Below are 15,256 nucleotides of genomic sequence, written 5' to 3'. Positions count from 1 at the left end.
TTGCCAGTAGTTCTGGTCTTACTTCACTGAGGAGGCGGCACTGGAGGGACAGGCCTGCTGACCTCGGTCACAGGAGATCTGGGTTTGCTGTAGTGCCTTGAGAAAGTTATTTACCCTCTTTGGGCCACTTTTTACACTTTCAATTCAGATATTTTAGGGCCAGTCAGTAATTTCCAAACTCTTCACAGAGTACCGAGGTTCTACGAAGATGCCTCAGAGGCTTCCATGACGTGAGGCCAAGAAGATGGGCTGTGATCTCTCAACCCCACTTCAATCAGATCAGAGTAGTTCTGTTTTATATTTTGGGATTATGCTTAAGATTTCATTTGATAAAAAGATTCTTCTGCTTAACACATTTATTTGCTGATACCAGATCAGGTGCTCCCAGCAGAACTTGGTCTGGTCCCTACGCCTAGCCCCCTACTCCTGCTGGTAAGTCCACTGAGTCTGAGGCAGGGCCCCCAACAGTGACAGCTGCCCCAGATTTAAGACTGTCCAGCTTTGACAATATCTCCATCACTGGAGAAAGTAAAAATACAGTCTTATCATCCAATGTGAGGTTAACCTAGGTTGAGTCTCAGCTAAGGACCTGGGAACACTAAACCCCCATATCTCCTGTACTCCTTGCCCTAGAGGACATCCTCTCCCCCCATCTCACTGCTCATAGACTTAAACAGCTAGAAGTAAGTAGAAGGCTGGTGGGCAGGACAGAGGGGCTGGAACCGGCACACAGATGAATACATTTCCTTTATCAAGGGTGATAAATCAAAACAAAAAGAAAAAAGACCAAACATGTAAAAACCCAGGGTGCTAGAAATACAAACTCAATTCATTCAAATTCAAGCTTGTCCACACCCTGGTCACAAACCCTTGTGAGGTGCACATGAGCACCAAGTCAGGGAGAGGGGGACAGGAGTGAATCTGAGGCCACAAGAAGGGGTGGGAAGGGGGATCCCTTCGCCCCCTGGTGATCACCACCCCCTCAGTGGTACCTCTACTTTCCCAGTGACTATGAAGATCTACCAGGCCCTTCCCTTTTGGTCCCCACCCCACCTCTGGCCAGAACTCCGAAGGCCAGTTCCAAATGGTTCTACCCTCCCTTGCTCCATCCTCACTTGCTCAGGCCTATAGATTCGCTCTCCTCTTCCTCTTCCACATTCTTCTCCGTGATTAGTAGCAGGTAAGGGTACTGTATAAGCCGCAGTGAAGTTGGGGGCCAGGGGAGGTGGGGTGGAGAACAGGGTGAAGAGGAGCTATCCAAGGACCCCTCTCTTCATGGGATCCCAAATTGGACAACCAGCTCCTCTTTTGCGTCCACACGGATCTGAGAAAGTGCACTGTAGGCATAAGCAGCTATCCTGGAGACCTGAGACAGAGAGGGGTCAGAGAGGAAAGGAACAGAGAGGTGGGTGAGAAAGGAGATCAGGAAAGAGCGGGGGAGATGGTAGTGGAAGAGAGAGGAAGGAATGATGGAAGACAAGAAGCAAAAGAGAAAGGGAGGGAAGGGAAAGACAGGAGAGAAAAGAACAGAATAAAGGGGAGAAAATGAATAAAGGTCAAAGATAACAGATAGGAAGAATATAAAAAGCAAGACAGTGAGGTGGGAGTGAGTCAGGCCCATAAGCTTCCAGGGCCTCTAAATCCACTTCCCTACCACCTTTGAGGACTGGAGGGTGAACCCTTCTGCCATACCCTGGGTAATGTAGGAAGGCTGGGGTGGGCTGGGGTGATGTGCGGCTCACCTGCTGCAAGTCGGAGAATGGAACTGGCTCACTGGCCAGCACCTGATGGGGCTGACTGGTAAGAGACGGCAGTGGCGGCAGCTTCTTCCAGTGGGTCAGGCTGCTGCTCAGCACAGCCAGGCGGGTGCTGGCCCAGAGAGAAGGGTGGGTGTTGAGAGAAGAAGGCTTACAGGAGGTCTCAATACATTACATGTTCACTCTATGCCCACCTCCCCTGGCCTCAGCACCCTCAAGAGTGTAATAGAGAAAAGAGACATTACATGAACATCTACTGAGGGACCCAAGTGGTTTGGGCTGCACCACACAAGCCTGATTTGGGGCCCAGGCTCCAAAGCTTGATCAAGGAAGAAGGGAGGGGAGGAGCCCAAATAGCTTATGGGGACTCAAGATAGCCAGGTGCTCACCTGTACTGCCTTGCCCGGTCCATGTACTCATGCTGTTCCATGCCCTGGGAGTCCGCAGCAGACACATCAATGATATTGCTTTGCAGGGAGGAGACAGAGAGGACATGACAGGTGCTCCCAGGGAGGACAAACAGTACTCACTGCCCAGCGCCTGACTCCAGTGCTATCTGATATCAGTGTCCCTGCCTGCCCACTGGAGCAGGGCTGGGCCCAGAGGCACCTCTCCCCAGTGACCTTGTCCCAGCTCCCATGCCCTGGGCCCAGCAACTTCTTTCCAGCCTTTAAACTGTATGGAGGAACTGAGCCCCAGGCTTGGTCCTGTGATGCTCACCTGGCTGTCTTGGCAAGGATGGAAGAGAGCAGGGCCTGCTCATCTGTGCGAGCAGAAGGCAGGCTGTGGTAGTTGGGCTCAGCTCCATTGAGGGCTTTGGTGGGGGGGCTGCTAGGATCCAGCAGCAATTTCCGCTCCTCTCGATCCTAGAAGAGGCCATGGGGGAGAAGTCAGGTTGGCTCATTCCAACCTGCATTTCCTGGGTCTCTCCTCTCAGCCCAGCTCTGACCTTTAAAGTACCAATTATATATTTTTAAGAATATCCAAAGTACCCAACTTGGTGGAATGTCAGACAGGACTCAATCCCTGCCTGTCTTTGGAAGCTCAGCTGAGTTGGTACACTAGGGATGAACTGGAGTAGAACCAAGCAGTCCGAGGCCCTGAAAAGATGGGCAGAGGTGCTTAGCCCAGATGAAATGGCCCAGGAGCCACTGACAATTCTGAACAGCACTGAAGCTTCAAAAAATGGTCCCCCACTCAGTGAAGAAAGGATACTTGAGGATGGAAGACAGAGTTGTAAGATACTGAGAAAAAGTAGAGTTTAGCGGGGAAACTGATGCAAATCAGAAGCCTAAGAATAGCCCTCTGACCCCCCAGGACCAGCCCTCCCCAGCAAGACCCTAGGCAACAAGGACAAGCAAGCCCAGCCTCACAGTGGCCATTCCTCAAATCAGCTCAGGATAGGAGTCCCAACTGCATCCTCTGGATCACACAGTCCAATATGCTCCTTTTTTTGAGGACAGGTGCCTTCTATTTTCAGGTATTCACCATCCTCTTCTCTGAGGTTACATATGTCACTCCCAAACCCAAACTGAGTGTAGCTGGTGTATCCTGACCAGTAGAAACAGTAGAGCTGTTTCCTCTCTCTCAAGCCACCATTAATGTGGTTTCACAGGCCTGTTACTACTAGCTTATACTGATAACCATAACCCTCAGACCTGACCTGGGGCCAAAGAAATTCTCTCCAATCTTGTGTAATTCTGTATTTCTTCTTGTACTGCTCTAACCTACTATATTCTTTCTGGATATGATTCTACCTTGAGCCCATCAACTGCAAATCCTTGCTGATTTTATGTCAGCAGCAAACGGATAAGCTGATCTGTTGGGTATCTATCCGAGTCATAAAAAGCAAGGGTGCCCAGGACAAAGTCAAGGACAGGAGAACCACCCTGGCTAATGCTGACTCACCAAACCTCAGTGCCAGACCACTGCACTCCCCAATGCTCTACCGCAGGCCTATCTCAATTCCTACCACACTTTCCTGCTGCAGGCTCCCAGCAACCCCCAGGCCACAACTCTCCTACAGGGCTACTTCCTCCTGCCCTTCCACGCAGGCCCAGCCCTTTCACCTCACTCTTTCTCCTCAGGAATAGATTACCCGGCAGAATACTGACATGGGGGAGACCCGGGATCAATTACCGGCCCATGCACCCCCCCCCCAAAAAAAAAGATTACCCAAGTGTGCTCAGGCTAGTTCCAAACATACACAAGACATAAGGTATAAGCTTCTGCCCCCTCACCTCCAAACTCCCAGATACCCTCTTTCCCTTCCAAAAACAAAGGATCAGGATTAAAGGGCTAGAAAGACAAAATGCTTGCCAAACAGTAAACTATCTCTAAGGAAACTGGCTCTATAATGGGACCTAAGTTTGCTTCCTTTATATCTGGCCTTCCCAACAGCCCCACCTCAGATGGCTCCTCCTGCAGGACAGGGCAGTTTCTCCCCTATTCGTTCTCCAAGAGCAAGGTTCTATCTTGAGACCTAGACTTCCAGAAGACACCCATCATATTTGACAAATGTTACCCCACCTCCAAGGGCAAGGACAGCATGGGGGAGGTAAAAGAACACTGTGGTTTGTCTGAGTCAATGTAACCCAGGAGTCAGCGTTTCACTGTCTAACCTAGCACAGACACAGATGTATTCTGCCTATGAATGGCCTAGTGGGTGAGGACAGCTGGAAGAGACAGCTTGGCACATGGCTTGACATCAGAACAGCGGCTGTGTTACTTCTCAGCTTTGTAACCTTGGTTAAATCACTCTGCTTCTCTGAACCTTTTCCTCACCTGTAAATAGAGATAACCCCTACCTATATAACAAATGTATGTTAAGAATCAAATTAGATAAATGTAAAAGCCCTTTGAAAACAAATGTGTTAAACGTTTCTTTTTATTATTATAATAAGAGGGCAGAATGTAAGTGGGAGAGGAACTTATCCAAGAGCTGAAAGAGAGGTGTGGGGACAGAACCCCCACCCCCAAAACAACAAGATAGTAATTATTGCTTTTGCCACATGAGATCTCAAATCATTCAACAGTGATCAAGTGCCTTCTCTGGGAGTTAGAAACAGAAATGACAGCCCATAATAGAGAAGATAGAGATTTAAGATAGCAAGCAAACCCAGATCTCCCATCCAGCTAAGAAGCTGGTATCCTTTCTTTCATAAGGCATTAACTCTTCTTGACTCATTCCCTGCAAAAGTCCATGTTCTGCTTTAAAGAAGGAACAATTTCCCACTAGGACATGACTCTCCCAGTAGGCAGGAATACTGTCTCCTCCTCTGACAATCTGGAGTGAAGTGAGAGATTTTGAGCATGATTCATGTCTAACAATAAGACCTAAGAAACATGGAAATATACTCAAAGGGTGTTTGGTCGATTAATGAGGACTATGTCTCCCACACAAATGACATTTTCCAAGCTTAAGTCCTTAACCCAAGAACTGGTGCAACTGACTTCACAAGTACCACTGACATAATCTATTTCTGGGAATATCTTCCCCACTGCGAGCTACCTGATGAAATCTTTTTATTGTCTGTGTATACAGAATGTACAGAACTATAAAGCCAGGCTTTAAGGTGATCAAAACTGTACAGGTCTCCCCAACTTAGTACTTTTTCCCAGGAGGTCAGATCTACAGCAAATTCTCAGGGGAGGCAACCCCCATCGCAAGAAGAATCCTTAGGCTCCAGGCAGGGACTGCACTGAGGTAGGCCAAAATCAGTATCAAATAAGCTCCCCATCCCACCTCTCTTCCTCCCAATCCAAGCCAAAGCTAAATCCAATTTGCTGCTTTCCAAACAACTTCCCATAAGTCCCGTGGCCCTCACTTGTCTCCACTTCTTAAATACTTCATTGGCTAACTTAAATGCCACCAACTCCCAGAGGACTTCTCTGGCAAGGTCTTCTCCAACCTCAAGGACTGAGAGGATACACAAACTCCTGATTCATCTCGGGATAGGCTAACTTACAGACTCCGCTTACCCACCTCTATAATGGATTCACAACGCCCGCTAAAACAAGCACAGAGAAGGCACGGGAAGCTGAGAACGAAGTGCTTTCCAGGGACCTAAACTGAAGATCCTTTAAGCTGTAAAGAAAGTTTGAAGGTAGGGAGCGAAGGGATACGAGAAGGAAAGGAGGTCGCCTGCACGCCCACAGGCAAGGACTGTGCAGAGACTTGGGACCTTAATACAGGGAAGAGCCCGGCCGGGAAGCCTCTCTGTAATCTGTCCCCTCCTGGCCACCGTACTAGGGAGCCAAGCGGCCCGACTCCCCATTCTCTAGAGGGCTTTTCCCTAGGCCCCACGACCCACGGTCTCAGCCCTCATTCCCGAGCCCTGCCCGCCACGACCGCACCTGATCCGAATCCTCGTTCTCACTGCTGTAGCAGCACCCCATGGTGGGGGTCGAGCCAGGCGCTCAGGCGGCGCGGAGGGACCGCGTCCGTCAGGAGCCTTTCCGGTCACATGACCCTTGGCTACATCCCAGCCGGCAACAACCACCACCACCCGTACCTCCCTCCCCCTTCCCAGAGCCTCTTCGCCTTCGCCGCCCAGCCCTGATTTTAGCCCCGCCCCCATACAGCTCATCATCAACCAATAGGAAGATACGTTCAGCGGAACTAGACGCAAGACACGTGATGAGGAAAGGGCCTGGCAGGGTCACATGATTTTACCTTCTCCCACTATCTAAACTCTGAAAGTCTTTCCACCGTGGTGGAAAAGGTCCTCCTGCTAGTCATCAGGTTATGTGTTCGTGTGCTTCGAGACCGTCATTCTGGGTCAGAAACGAATTCTTATCCCAAATGCTGAAATGATATGCTCTTCTAAGTGCCAGCGAGGGGCAAGTAAAATCACGGCACTACACATCTGGAGCACAAATTCTGGACCCACATCACCAGCGCGCGAGTTAAGGTGGCGCCCAGAGGAGTTCCCAGCCTGGCCCTGAGATTTAAGACCTACTGGAAGAAGGGGCTTTATGCTTTCACCAGCCAAAGCAGGGTGGCAGTTAATCTTGGTGGAGGAGATAGAGGCCTCCTCACTTGTCTTCCTGTCCTCAGGCATTTTACTTCAATCCAGCTTTTTTAAACATAGTTATCTAATGCATGAAGCTGACCATCAGTCTTTTTTTAGAAACTTCTCATGTCTTCCCTTGGGCCCTGAAAACAAGTCTTTCAAGATCTTGCAGAGCCTAAGACCTGCATCCCATTCCAGGCTGGGATTGAGGGGGGTGGGAGGGGAGGAGTACTCACCAGCAATAGGGAAATACTTGCACTTTCCCGACTGATTTCTTGGGCTTTACACATGTAGCTGGTGTACACTGGTACACTGTCTCCCTACCATACTTCTGTCAAGCAAATACAAGCATAATACCCTCTTGATTACTTTCTCTGATCCCATTTTCTTGGCATCTCTAGCTCCCTGTGCATAATCCCTATCCAGTGTTCATTTTTAAGTCAATGTTTATTCATTCACTTGCTAAATCAACAAATACTTTCAGTGTCTAGTATGTGCCAGGGACTGTTCTAACTAGATATACAGCAGTTCACAAAGCAATTCCAAATCCCTGTACTCATGGAGCATCTAATTTAGTGATCACACTGAATCATATTTGTTTCTGGTCAGTCTCTTCTATCAAACTGGGAGTTCCTGGAGGACAAAAACAGAATCTGACTCGTCCCTGTGATCCAAGCACAAGTCACACCTAGAGAAAACTTGAATTTTGAGTGAATGAATAAACTGCAGCCCCTCCATCACCTTGGTTCACATCATCCTTCATGTTCTAAGAATTTGCAGCTACCAGACTCAGTATCTCTTATTAACCCTCAAATTAAGACCCTAGAGTTTTGTAAGTTCTTTGAGGTCTCCTAAAGGGTTGGAGACAGCTCTACTCTGTCTCTAGGTCTAGTAACTCAAATCGCAGGTCTCAGGTGACAGCAGCAGCCTCATCATCAATAATTGAAAACAGTTTCAGCCTCCTGCCTCAGAGTTCTCTCCCACCCCAAGAACTTCCCCTTGTCCTGTGCTCCGGTCTTCCCCAAGAAGAAGCCTCCAACCCAGGTAAGCTGGGACCTTGAGTGTGGGTTTCCAAGCACACCAGCATAAGCTCACCATCACTCACCTATTCACATCCATTCATAACTCTTTCTCTCACTTTTAGTCCCCCTCCACCATCACCATCACCACTAGGGTCCTTACAAAGGTCAGATCTGGTGGAGGGAGATGTTAATGGAGGGCATGGTAGAGGAGCGGGCACCAATCTCCCAAAGAGGGCCCTAAAGATGGGGAGTGAGTAGGGGAGAAGTGTATAGTGTGTGTTTCTGTGTGTAAAGTCACGTGCAGGGAATACTGAGGGAAAGAACAGTGGAACAGAGGAATGCAGGGATGGGAGAAAGAACTGGAGAAGAAATGTAAAATCAAGGATTCCCCCACCTCCGGGGAAGAAAAAACAGAGGGAGAGTCCTGGAATAGGAAAAAAGATATCTTGCCCTATGATATAAGTGTTTTGATTGTCTCTTACTGAGACAAAGAATAATGACAATAAAAGGGATTTCAAAACACAAAGCTGTGTTCTCTTGCCACACAATAATGGGTCAGAAGAGACCAGGTAGCGGGATGCAGGAAGGACACTAGAGAAGAACTGGTAAAAGGAGTCCTGAAGAAGGGGTGACTAAAGGAATGAGGACAAACAGGTGAGGAAAGAAAGGTGAAGATGGGGCTGGGTCAGGACTGGGATGAAGGGGTTTCAAAGCATGGAGTCTTTGAAAATACATGGGCTTGAGATGATACCCACCCAGTTTTCAAATCCCAATTCTACTGTATGATTCTGAACAAAAGACAGCCTTTCTGCTCCTTGGTTTGTAAAACATAAGGGTAATATGTGTTAAGGGCTGCTGCACACATGGCAGGCAAATCATGGGTACGGGTTTTCCTCCCTCCCACCCCAGGACACAGGAGGGAACACCATGTCCCCTGCCATAGCACTGGCCTTCCTGCCACTGGTGGTGACGTTGCTGGTGCGGTACCGGCACTATTTCCGGCTGCTGGTGCGCATGGTCTTGCTGCGGAGCCTCCGAGACTCCCTGTCAGGGTTACGGATCGAGGAGCGGGCCTTCAGCTACGTGCTCACGCATGCCCTGCCTGGGGACCCTGGCCATATCCTCACCACCCTGGACCACTGGAGCAGCCATTGTGAATATCTGAGCCACATGGGGCCTGTAAAAGGTCGGTGTGTTCTAGCTTTCTGCTCCAGGAAGACTTTCCCAAATGATGAAGGTCTAGGATCTGCCTCTGCCTTACCATATGAACTGGATCCCAGCTGGCTGGGCGTGGCAGTGAGACATTCAAGATCTTTCTAGTAGGGGTCCTGAATCCATCTCCCATGTTTTCTGCAACAACCATCTCTTCCTCCAGGGCAGATCCTGACCCGCCTGGTGGAGGAGAAAGCTCCTGCCTGCGTGCTAGAGCTGGGAACCTACTGTGGATACTCTACACTGCTTATTGCCTGCGCTCTGCCACCCGGGGGTCATATTCTCACGGTGGAGCGGGACCCACGTACAGCAGCAGTGGCTGAAAAACTCATCCGCCTGGCTGGCTTTGATGAGCGCACGGTCAGTCCCCCACCTCTCAAAATCTAGTCTCCGCTCTGCCACCCTAGGCCTTGCCCTGATCAGGATTCCCCTGTGGGGGATCCCACCTATGGAGAAGGAAGCAGCTCCACTTAAGGGCTCTAATCCCGGAAGGTTAGTGAGCTCATATCCTTCTGTCTCAAGTCACTTGCACATATTTTCTGCTGAGTGATTGAAAGAGTTAAGACGTTAGTCTCTGAAGTCTGGCATATCTAGGCCCATAATTCTTAGCTCTGCCTCTTGTTAGCTGTGTGACCCCTTCGTGCGCAGAATGGGAATCACAATACTGATCCTAACTTCATAGGCTGTGAGGCCAGAGGAAATATGGAAACACTTGTAGGGACCTAGGCCAGGGCCTGGAGTGAAGTAAGCCAGATCTTGTTGGGGTTTGGGATGGGGAGCAATCCCCCCAATCCTCACCTCCAGCTCCTCCCACCCCCACAGGTGGAGCTCATCGTGGGTAGTTCAGAGGAGGTAATTCCGCACCTACGAGCCCAGCACGGACTGAGCCAGGCAGAGCTGGTGCTCCTGGCACACCGGCCCCGATGTTACCTGGAGGACCTGCAGCTGCTGGAGGCCCATGCCCTACTGCCAGCTGGTGCCACTGTGTTGGCTGACCATGTGCTCTTCCCTGGTGCACCCCGCTTCCTGCAGTACACAAAGAGCTGTGGCCGCTACCGTTGCCGCCTCCACCACACTGGCCTCCCAGATTTTCCTACCATCAAGGATGGCATTGCCCAGCTCACCTATGCTGGACCTGGCTGAGGTCCAGGTCAGAGGTACTTAGTGCTGCCCCACCCACCCACTTACTCATGCAAGGACCTCAGAAAATCCTCTTCCCTGTTTGTGGCTTGACACAGGCTGAGCTCAGGACTAGGGAGGCTCTCTTCCTATCTTTGCCCTCTCCCAGGCTCCATACTGACCTGTGGCACCAAGATCTGTCAGGGTTCTTAGTCCCACTTTTCCCTTCCTTCCAGGGAGAGCCATGGACTGAGAGGCAAGAGGCCTGAGCTCCCAACACAGTCATTCATTGGGTGACTCCAGGGGAGTGGTTGACCCCCATTCCTTGAGTTTTAGTCCTCTCTCCTAACACTATGAGAAAAAGCTGAGAGCGCTCCAGGGGCCTCCCCTGCCCAGCCCATGTAATCCTGGGTAGGATCAGAGAAGAGAGCAGATCCTGAGATAGAAGCCCTCCAGGAATGGCTAGTGTAAGCTGGGCCAGGGGAAATGGCAAAGGGGCCTGCCCTCCCCAGCCCACCTGGCTAATTAAGTCTTACCTAGAGTCCCTCAGTCCCCTCTCCCCAAAGTTCAGGAGAAGATACTGGACTCTTCTGGGACCCATAAACAAATAGGGAATAGAGATGGGGGGAAAATAATTAGTCCTGTGTCTTTATTAAAGAGAGTTAGAAAGAGATCAGACCTGGCAACCATGGGGTGAAGTACTAGCTCTGACCCTAGGTATTCAGTGGCAGACTGATGACCTGGGAGGGAAAAGGAGACCAGTTGTTGGCAGCAGGTGAGGAGATACCTGAAGTTGAGCTTTCAGGAACTGGGGCCATCAGCTGGTTCTGCAGGTGATGCGCAGTGGGTTTGGTTGGCCACAGTTCTCCCTGAGGCCACCCCTGCCCTTCCATCTAGATCATCCACTGGTCTTGATCCTGTTCATTGCCTTCCATGTCCACCTGGGGAGAAAGCTAGGTGTGGGTGGGAAGGAACCTCAGTCTTCCAGCAAGCCCCCAGAACCTCATCCACTCTGTCCCTGACTAGATCCGGGATTTTGGTATCCCCTGGCCACCAGTTAGGTCAGAGGCAGGGAACCAGGAGCACAGACCCTATCCCCAAACCCTTACCTACCTCATTGACCTCTCCATCATCAGGTGACTCATTGTAGTCATTCATTTCATCCATGTCCTGCATGTCCTCATCATCCTCTGAGTCTTCTTCGCTATCCTCATCATCTTCATCATCTTCTTCCTCCTCATCATCATAGTGCTGGTGGGGTAGGGGAATGCCTATTGGGTCCTACAGGCCTGCCTGGACTATTTCAGGGGCTAGCCTTCTTGGAGTTCTCTTGGGGCCCAATAACTGACCCCCACCTCTCCAACCCCGTCCTCCTCAGTCCAGAAGCCTAGTGCATGTTCTACAGGACTTTAGTGCTGAGGCCAAGAGGCCACCTCTCCAATGGCCCCAACATCTGCCCACCACCCAACTAGAGCTGAAGACCATGACTGCTCTGGTGCTAGAGGCAGGACCCTTGGAACTAGAGCAGACTTTGGCCACCACTTGGCCCCACTTGCTAGAACCACTCACCTCAGAGGCTGGCTTGCCAATAGGTACCAGGTTGTTGTCCTTTTCTGCAATGCTCTGGAGCTATGGCCAAAAGGGTAGGGAAACAAGGCCAGGGTCCAAGAAGGGCAGGTTAGACATGGGACTGGCCCACCTCCTCCCAAAAGATTCCAAAGTGAGGGCAGTGGGGAGAAGGTTCCTCCCAGTTGTCAAGAAGATCCAATCACTTTCTCTCCCATCATCTACCACTTACTTTTGAATTGACCCAACTATTTAAACTCTCTGGGCTTTGGTTTCCTTATAGAATTTATGGTGAGGGTGAAGTGAGAGAACATCAGCTTAGAATATAGCATTTGTTAGACTCTCAGTAAATAGTCAAAATTATCATTTCCTATGCTTTAGGAAAAAAGAGCCTGGGGTGAGTGTCAGAAGCCTTGGCTCCAGTCTGGCCTAGAGGTTTCATGGTCATCTAACAATTTAAGGCAGAACAAAGATGAGAATCTAGGCCCTCTGAGCCCCAGCTCCAGATTATTCCTAGTTCAGGGCAAAAAGGTCCCCCAGGATAGGCTTCCAGAACAAGGCTGGTTCCTGGTCCAGTGGGTGAGGGGGGTCCTTGACTGAGAATTTCACCACTGTGCCCCTACCAGGCTAGATCTCTACTCACCCAGGCCTGATGTTGCTGTTCCTGCTGTTGCAGCTCTGTCTCCTCCACACAGGGTCGATCCAGATTAAACCACAATGTTTCAGTCACACGGGGGAAGAGTGAGGGGAACAGAGTTGACATGGCTCCTAGACTGAGGGAAAGGATCAGGTGAATCCAGCTCTCAGATATGGGTATTATATTTGTTTTGGTTTGGGGTTTTTTGGTTGTAATTTGATCTAGGAACGGGGTGGAGTAGAAGGTAGTAGGGAAGCAGCACTTCTCTCTGGGAATCAGAAAGACCTGGTTTCAAGTGTGGTTCCACCACGTACTGGCTGTTTGACCCTAGCCAAGTCACTTACCCTCTCTGAGCCTCAGTTTCTGCGATAAAATGGGGATAACAATTTCACCACCCTTAAAGTTATTCTGATAATTAATTGAAATAATGGATTAAAAAAAGACGTTTATAAGCTGCTCCACGAGAGAAGAGAGTGAAAACCAAGAGTAGAGAGGACTCAAGGACGTAGATTATAATTACAAAATTGTACAAAATGAGAGGTAGCAGGGGTCTCTACTGAAACATCTTTACCTCCTCCAAACACCAAAACCTTCTTTCTGCTTATTTCTTATTACCGGCAGTACAACACCTACCCAAAGTTAGAAAATTAGGACACTAAACCATCTTACTCATGGACCACAACCAAATTGGGGATGGGTGGGGAGGTGGGGTGTTACCTTGTGCAGACAGGGGCTCAGTAAGAAATTCTTGAAGGCCCGAGTAAATTAGTTGGTAAATGAATAAATAAATTGATGGAACGTTGAATGTATGAACCAGTAAGAGAACAAGTAAATTCATCTCTGAGTGAACGACTGAAGGAGCCAACCAGGAAAGTCCAAGAGATTCTGAATTAAAACCTCTCAGTTCACTTTTCTGAGACAGCGACAGGCAGCGATTGGCTCTAGATTAGTTGGGGCTCAGACTCGAACTCTCGTAGAGACGTACTCTAGGACGGTCACTAGAAGCGATGAGCAGAAGAGGATTACTTATGTCTAGTACTACTTTTGTTCTGACTTATTTGACCGATCCGGAGCTAGTCATTGTCCTTCTCTAGACCTCTGCCTCCCAGCCTAGGCAACAAGCAGACCTGGACCCAATGTCACCTCTCGGAAACACTGAGAGGCCAGAGAACGTAGATCCAAAAGCCCAGCCCAACGCCGCAAATCCACGGCCCATTCTTACAGAGTTTGCTCGTTATGATAATGACTATGGGGTTGACCAACAGGAAGAAACAGAGGTGGGGACTTGAACAGGAATTTCGCCTTATAGGGTTGCTAATCGCAAAAGGAGCGGGGCCTAGGTTGGGCCAATTGACTAGAAGAAATGCCGGGTGACAGGAAGTGACACCAATGACTGACGGATCTTGTGCGATGGGGTGGAGCTTAGTCTCAAGGAAACGGCCAGTAAATGATATCTCTTTAGGAGCGTTTGAAATAGTGCTCCTCAGCAGCCGGGTCAAGGAAACTAGGTTTCTTTGGGGAAAGGAGGATGGAAGAGGCAAGAAGACAGCAGCTGTAGCTCTGCTACGGTACTTACCGCACCTGAGGCGGGAGCGGGTCACGACCCGGAAGCGCTTCCACCTGCCTGAGCGGAAGGACCCACCAGAATCCGGGACCTACCAAGCGCATGCGTGTTTGGCCTCCTTTTGTTTCCCGCTCCCACCGCACCCGAACGGATGTAACGTTAGACACACCTTTGTTCACGTTGTTGGAGAAGAGAATTTGCCGCGCCCACTCTAGGAACCCTTCTTTGAGCCTCAGCCAATCGACCTCTTCAGCCTGGCCCCGCCCCTATGGCTCCACTTATCCCCGCCCCTCCGCAAGCAGGCTGCTATTTTCCTCACCAACCGCTGCTGTAAAGTATGTTCTAGGCGCCTGCGTTACTGCAGGGGCTTTTCTCCTTCTGCGCCCCAGGAAAATTTGTCTGTTTCCGGACTGAATCCAGAATCGCTGGGAGGCTTTTGACCCCTCCACTTCACTCTGAGCCTCAGATTCCCGTTTGGGCATATTAATTCATTTATTTATGTCTCCAACAAAAATATCTGAGCCCCTTCTGTATTCCAGGCTCTGCTAGAAGCTGGGGATAAAATTATGAATGTGGCCCCTGCTCCCCAAAAATCAACAGTCCAGTGGGAAGGCCAGACCATCCAGACCCGCAGTGGTTTCACTGGTTTCCTAGGATTGTGACGTTGAAGAAGCTATTCAGAATTGAGTGACTAGACAGTCTCAGGCATAGCGTTCTGTTACTGGTGAGTTCAGTAACAGTCGTTAGCCTCGTCATCTCCCCCACTCCTTTGCTGATACCTGTATCCTAGTTGCCTCTGACTCAACCTCCTATCAGAGGTCCTTACAATCCAACCCCCTTTGAACTCCATCACCCACCAGCCTCTTCCAGGGCCAGCAGACGTCCACAATTCTAATCCTACCCTGACCAGATGTGTGATCTTTGTCAAGTCCTTTTTCCCTATCTAGACTCAGTTTCTTCTTCAAATAACGTCATAATCTCTGCCCAGACTTCCTCCCATCCTGGCTGATGTGAGGGTCTATAACAGATGCTTAAGCTGTAAGTGTTCTGTGCATATCCACTGTGATTATGTTGCCAAGCATCTCTGGCTGTTATAAAGTTTTCTATTAGCAAGTAATAATTTGCCTCTTGGAAACCTCCATCCTATTCATTCATTCACTCAACAAATATCTATTGTGGGTCCTACTGTATTTTGGTCACTATTCTAAGTGGTGAATATACAGTAATGAACAAAACATTTAAAAAGTCTTATTCTCATGGAGCTTCTTCTCTAATAAAAGAGATAAATAATTAAAAGCATAAGTAAAATGCATGGTTTAAAAAATGTGATAAATAACTGAGGAAAAATAAATCAGGCATGTGGG

At 49.4% G+C, this 15,256-nt stretch overlaps 3 protein-coding genes and 1 pseudogene across 9 annotated transcripts in view; 2 read left to right on the top strand and 2 right to left on the bottom strand.

Moving 5' to 3' along the window:
* Window positions 1-728: 728 nt before the first annotated feature.
* On the bottom strand, window positions 729-6,302 carry LAMTOR1 (late endosomal/lysosomal adaptor, MAPK and MTOR activator 1). The gene is made up of 5 exons (XM_077113737.1): window positions 6,114-6,302; window positions 2,478-2,623; window positions 2,147-2,224; window positions 1,743-1,869; window positions 729-1,366 (listed from the first exon to the last, which is right to left on the bottom strand). Exons 1-5 carry the CDS (start codon window positions 6,153-6,155, stop codon window positions 1,274-1,276), a joined length of 486 nt encoding a protein of 161 aa, XP_076969852.1. The 5' UTR covers window positions 6,156-6,302; the 3' UTR covers window positions 729-1,273.
* A 2,419-nt stretch (window positions 6,303-8,721) lies between these two features.
* Window positions 8,722-10,503, top strand: TOMT (transmembrane O-methyltransferase). The gene is made up of 3 exons (XM_077113740.1): window positions 8,722-8,980; window positions 9,170-9,366; window positions 9,829-10,503. The coding sequence occupies exons 1-3, from the start codon at window positions 8,722-8,724 to the stop codon at window positions 10,147-10,149; spliced, it is 777 nt and encodes a 258-aa protein (XP_076969855.1). The 3' UTR covers window positions 10,150-10,503.
* Window positions 10,504-10,752: 249 nt separating this feature from the next.
* On the bottom strand, window positions 10,753-14,547 carry ANAPC15 (anaphase promoting complex subunit 15). 6 transcript variants are annotated; one of them, XM_077113735.1, is made up of 5 exons: window positions 14,062-14,547; window positions 12,335-12,459; window positions 11,695-11,754; window positions 11,239-11,376; window positions 10,753-11,066 (listed from the first exon to the last, which is right to left on the bottom strand). In XM_077113735.1, exons 2-5 carry the CDS (start codon window positions 12,452-12,454, stop codon window positions 11,019-11,021), a joined length of 366 nt encoding a protein of 121 aa, XP_076969850.1. In that variant the 5' UTR covers window positions 12,455-12,459; window positions 14,062-14,547; the 3' UTR covers window positions 10,753-11,018. The 6 variants fall into 6 exon arrangements, with proteins under 6 accessions (XP_076969850.1, XP_076969849.1, XP_076969846.1 ...); XM_077113734.1 differs by having other exon boundaries at window positions 12,335-12,464; window positions 14,062-14,157; XM_077113731.1 differs by lacking the exon at window positions 14,062-14,547 and adding an exon at window positions 13,905-14,034 and having other exon boundaries at window positions 12,335-12,464.
* Window positions 11,865-15,256, top strand: part of LOC143645134 (folate receptor gamma-like) — a 31,938-nt pseudogene continuing 28,546 nt past the window's right edge. The window contains exon 1 of the transcript XR_013157018.1: window positions 11,865-14,227. The product of XR_013157018.1 is annotated as a folate receptor gamma-like (transcript). The remainder of the gene's footprint in view (window positions 14,228-15,256) is intronic.

The sequence above is a fragment of the Tamandua tetradactyla genome, chromosome 8 (genome assembly GCF_023851605.1).
Source record: "Tamandua tetradactyla isolate mTamTet1 chromosome 8, mTamTet1.pri, whole genome shotgun sequence".
Lineage (NCBI taxonomy): Eukaryota > Metazoa > Chordata > Mammalia > Pilosa > Myrmecophagidae > Tamandua > Tamandua tetradactyla.
The sequence above is the reverse complement of the archived record's forward strand: the minus strand, read 5'-3'. Positions and strand labels throughout refer to the sequence as shown.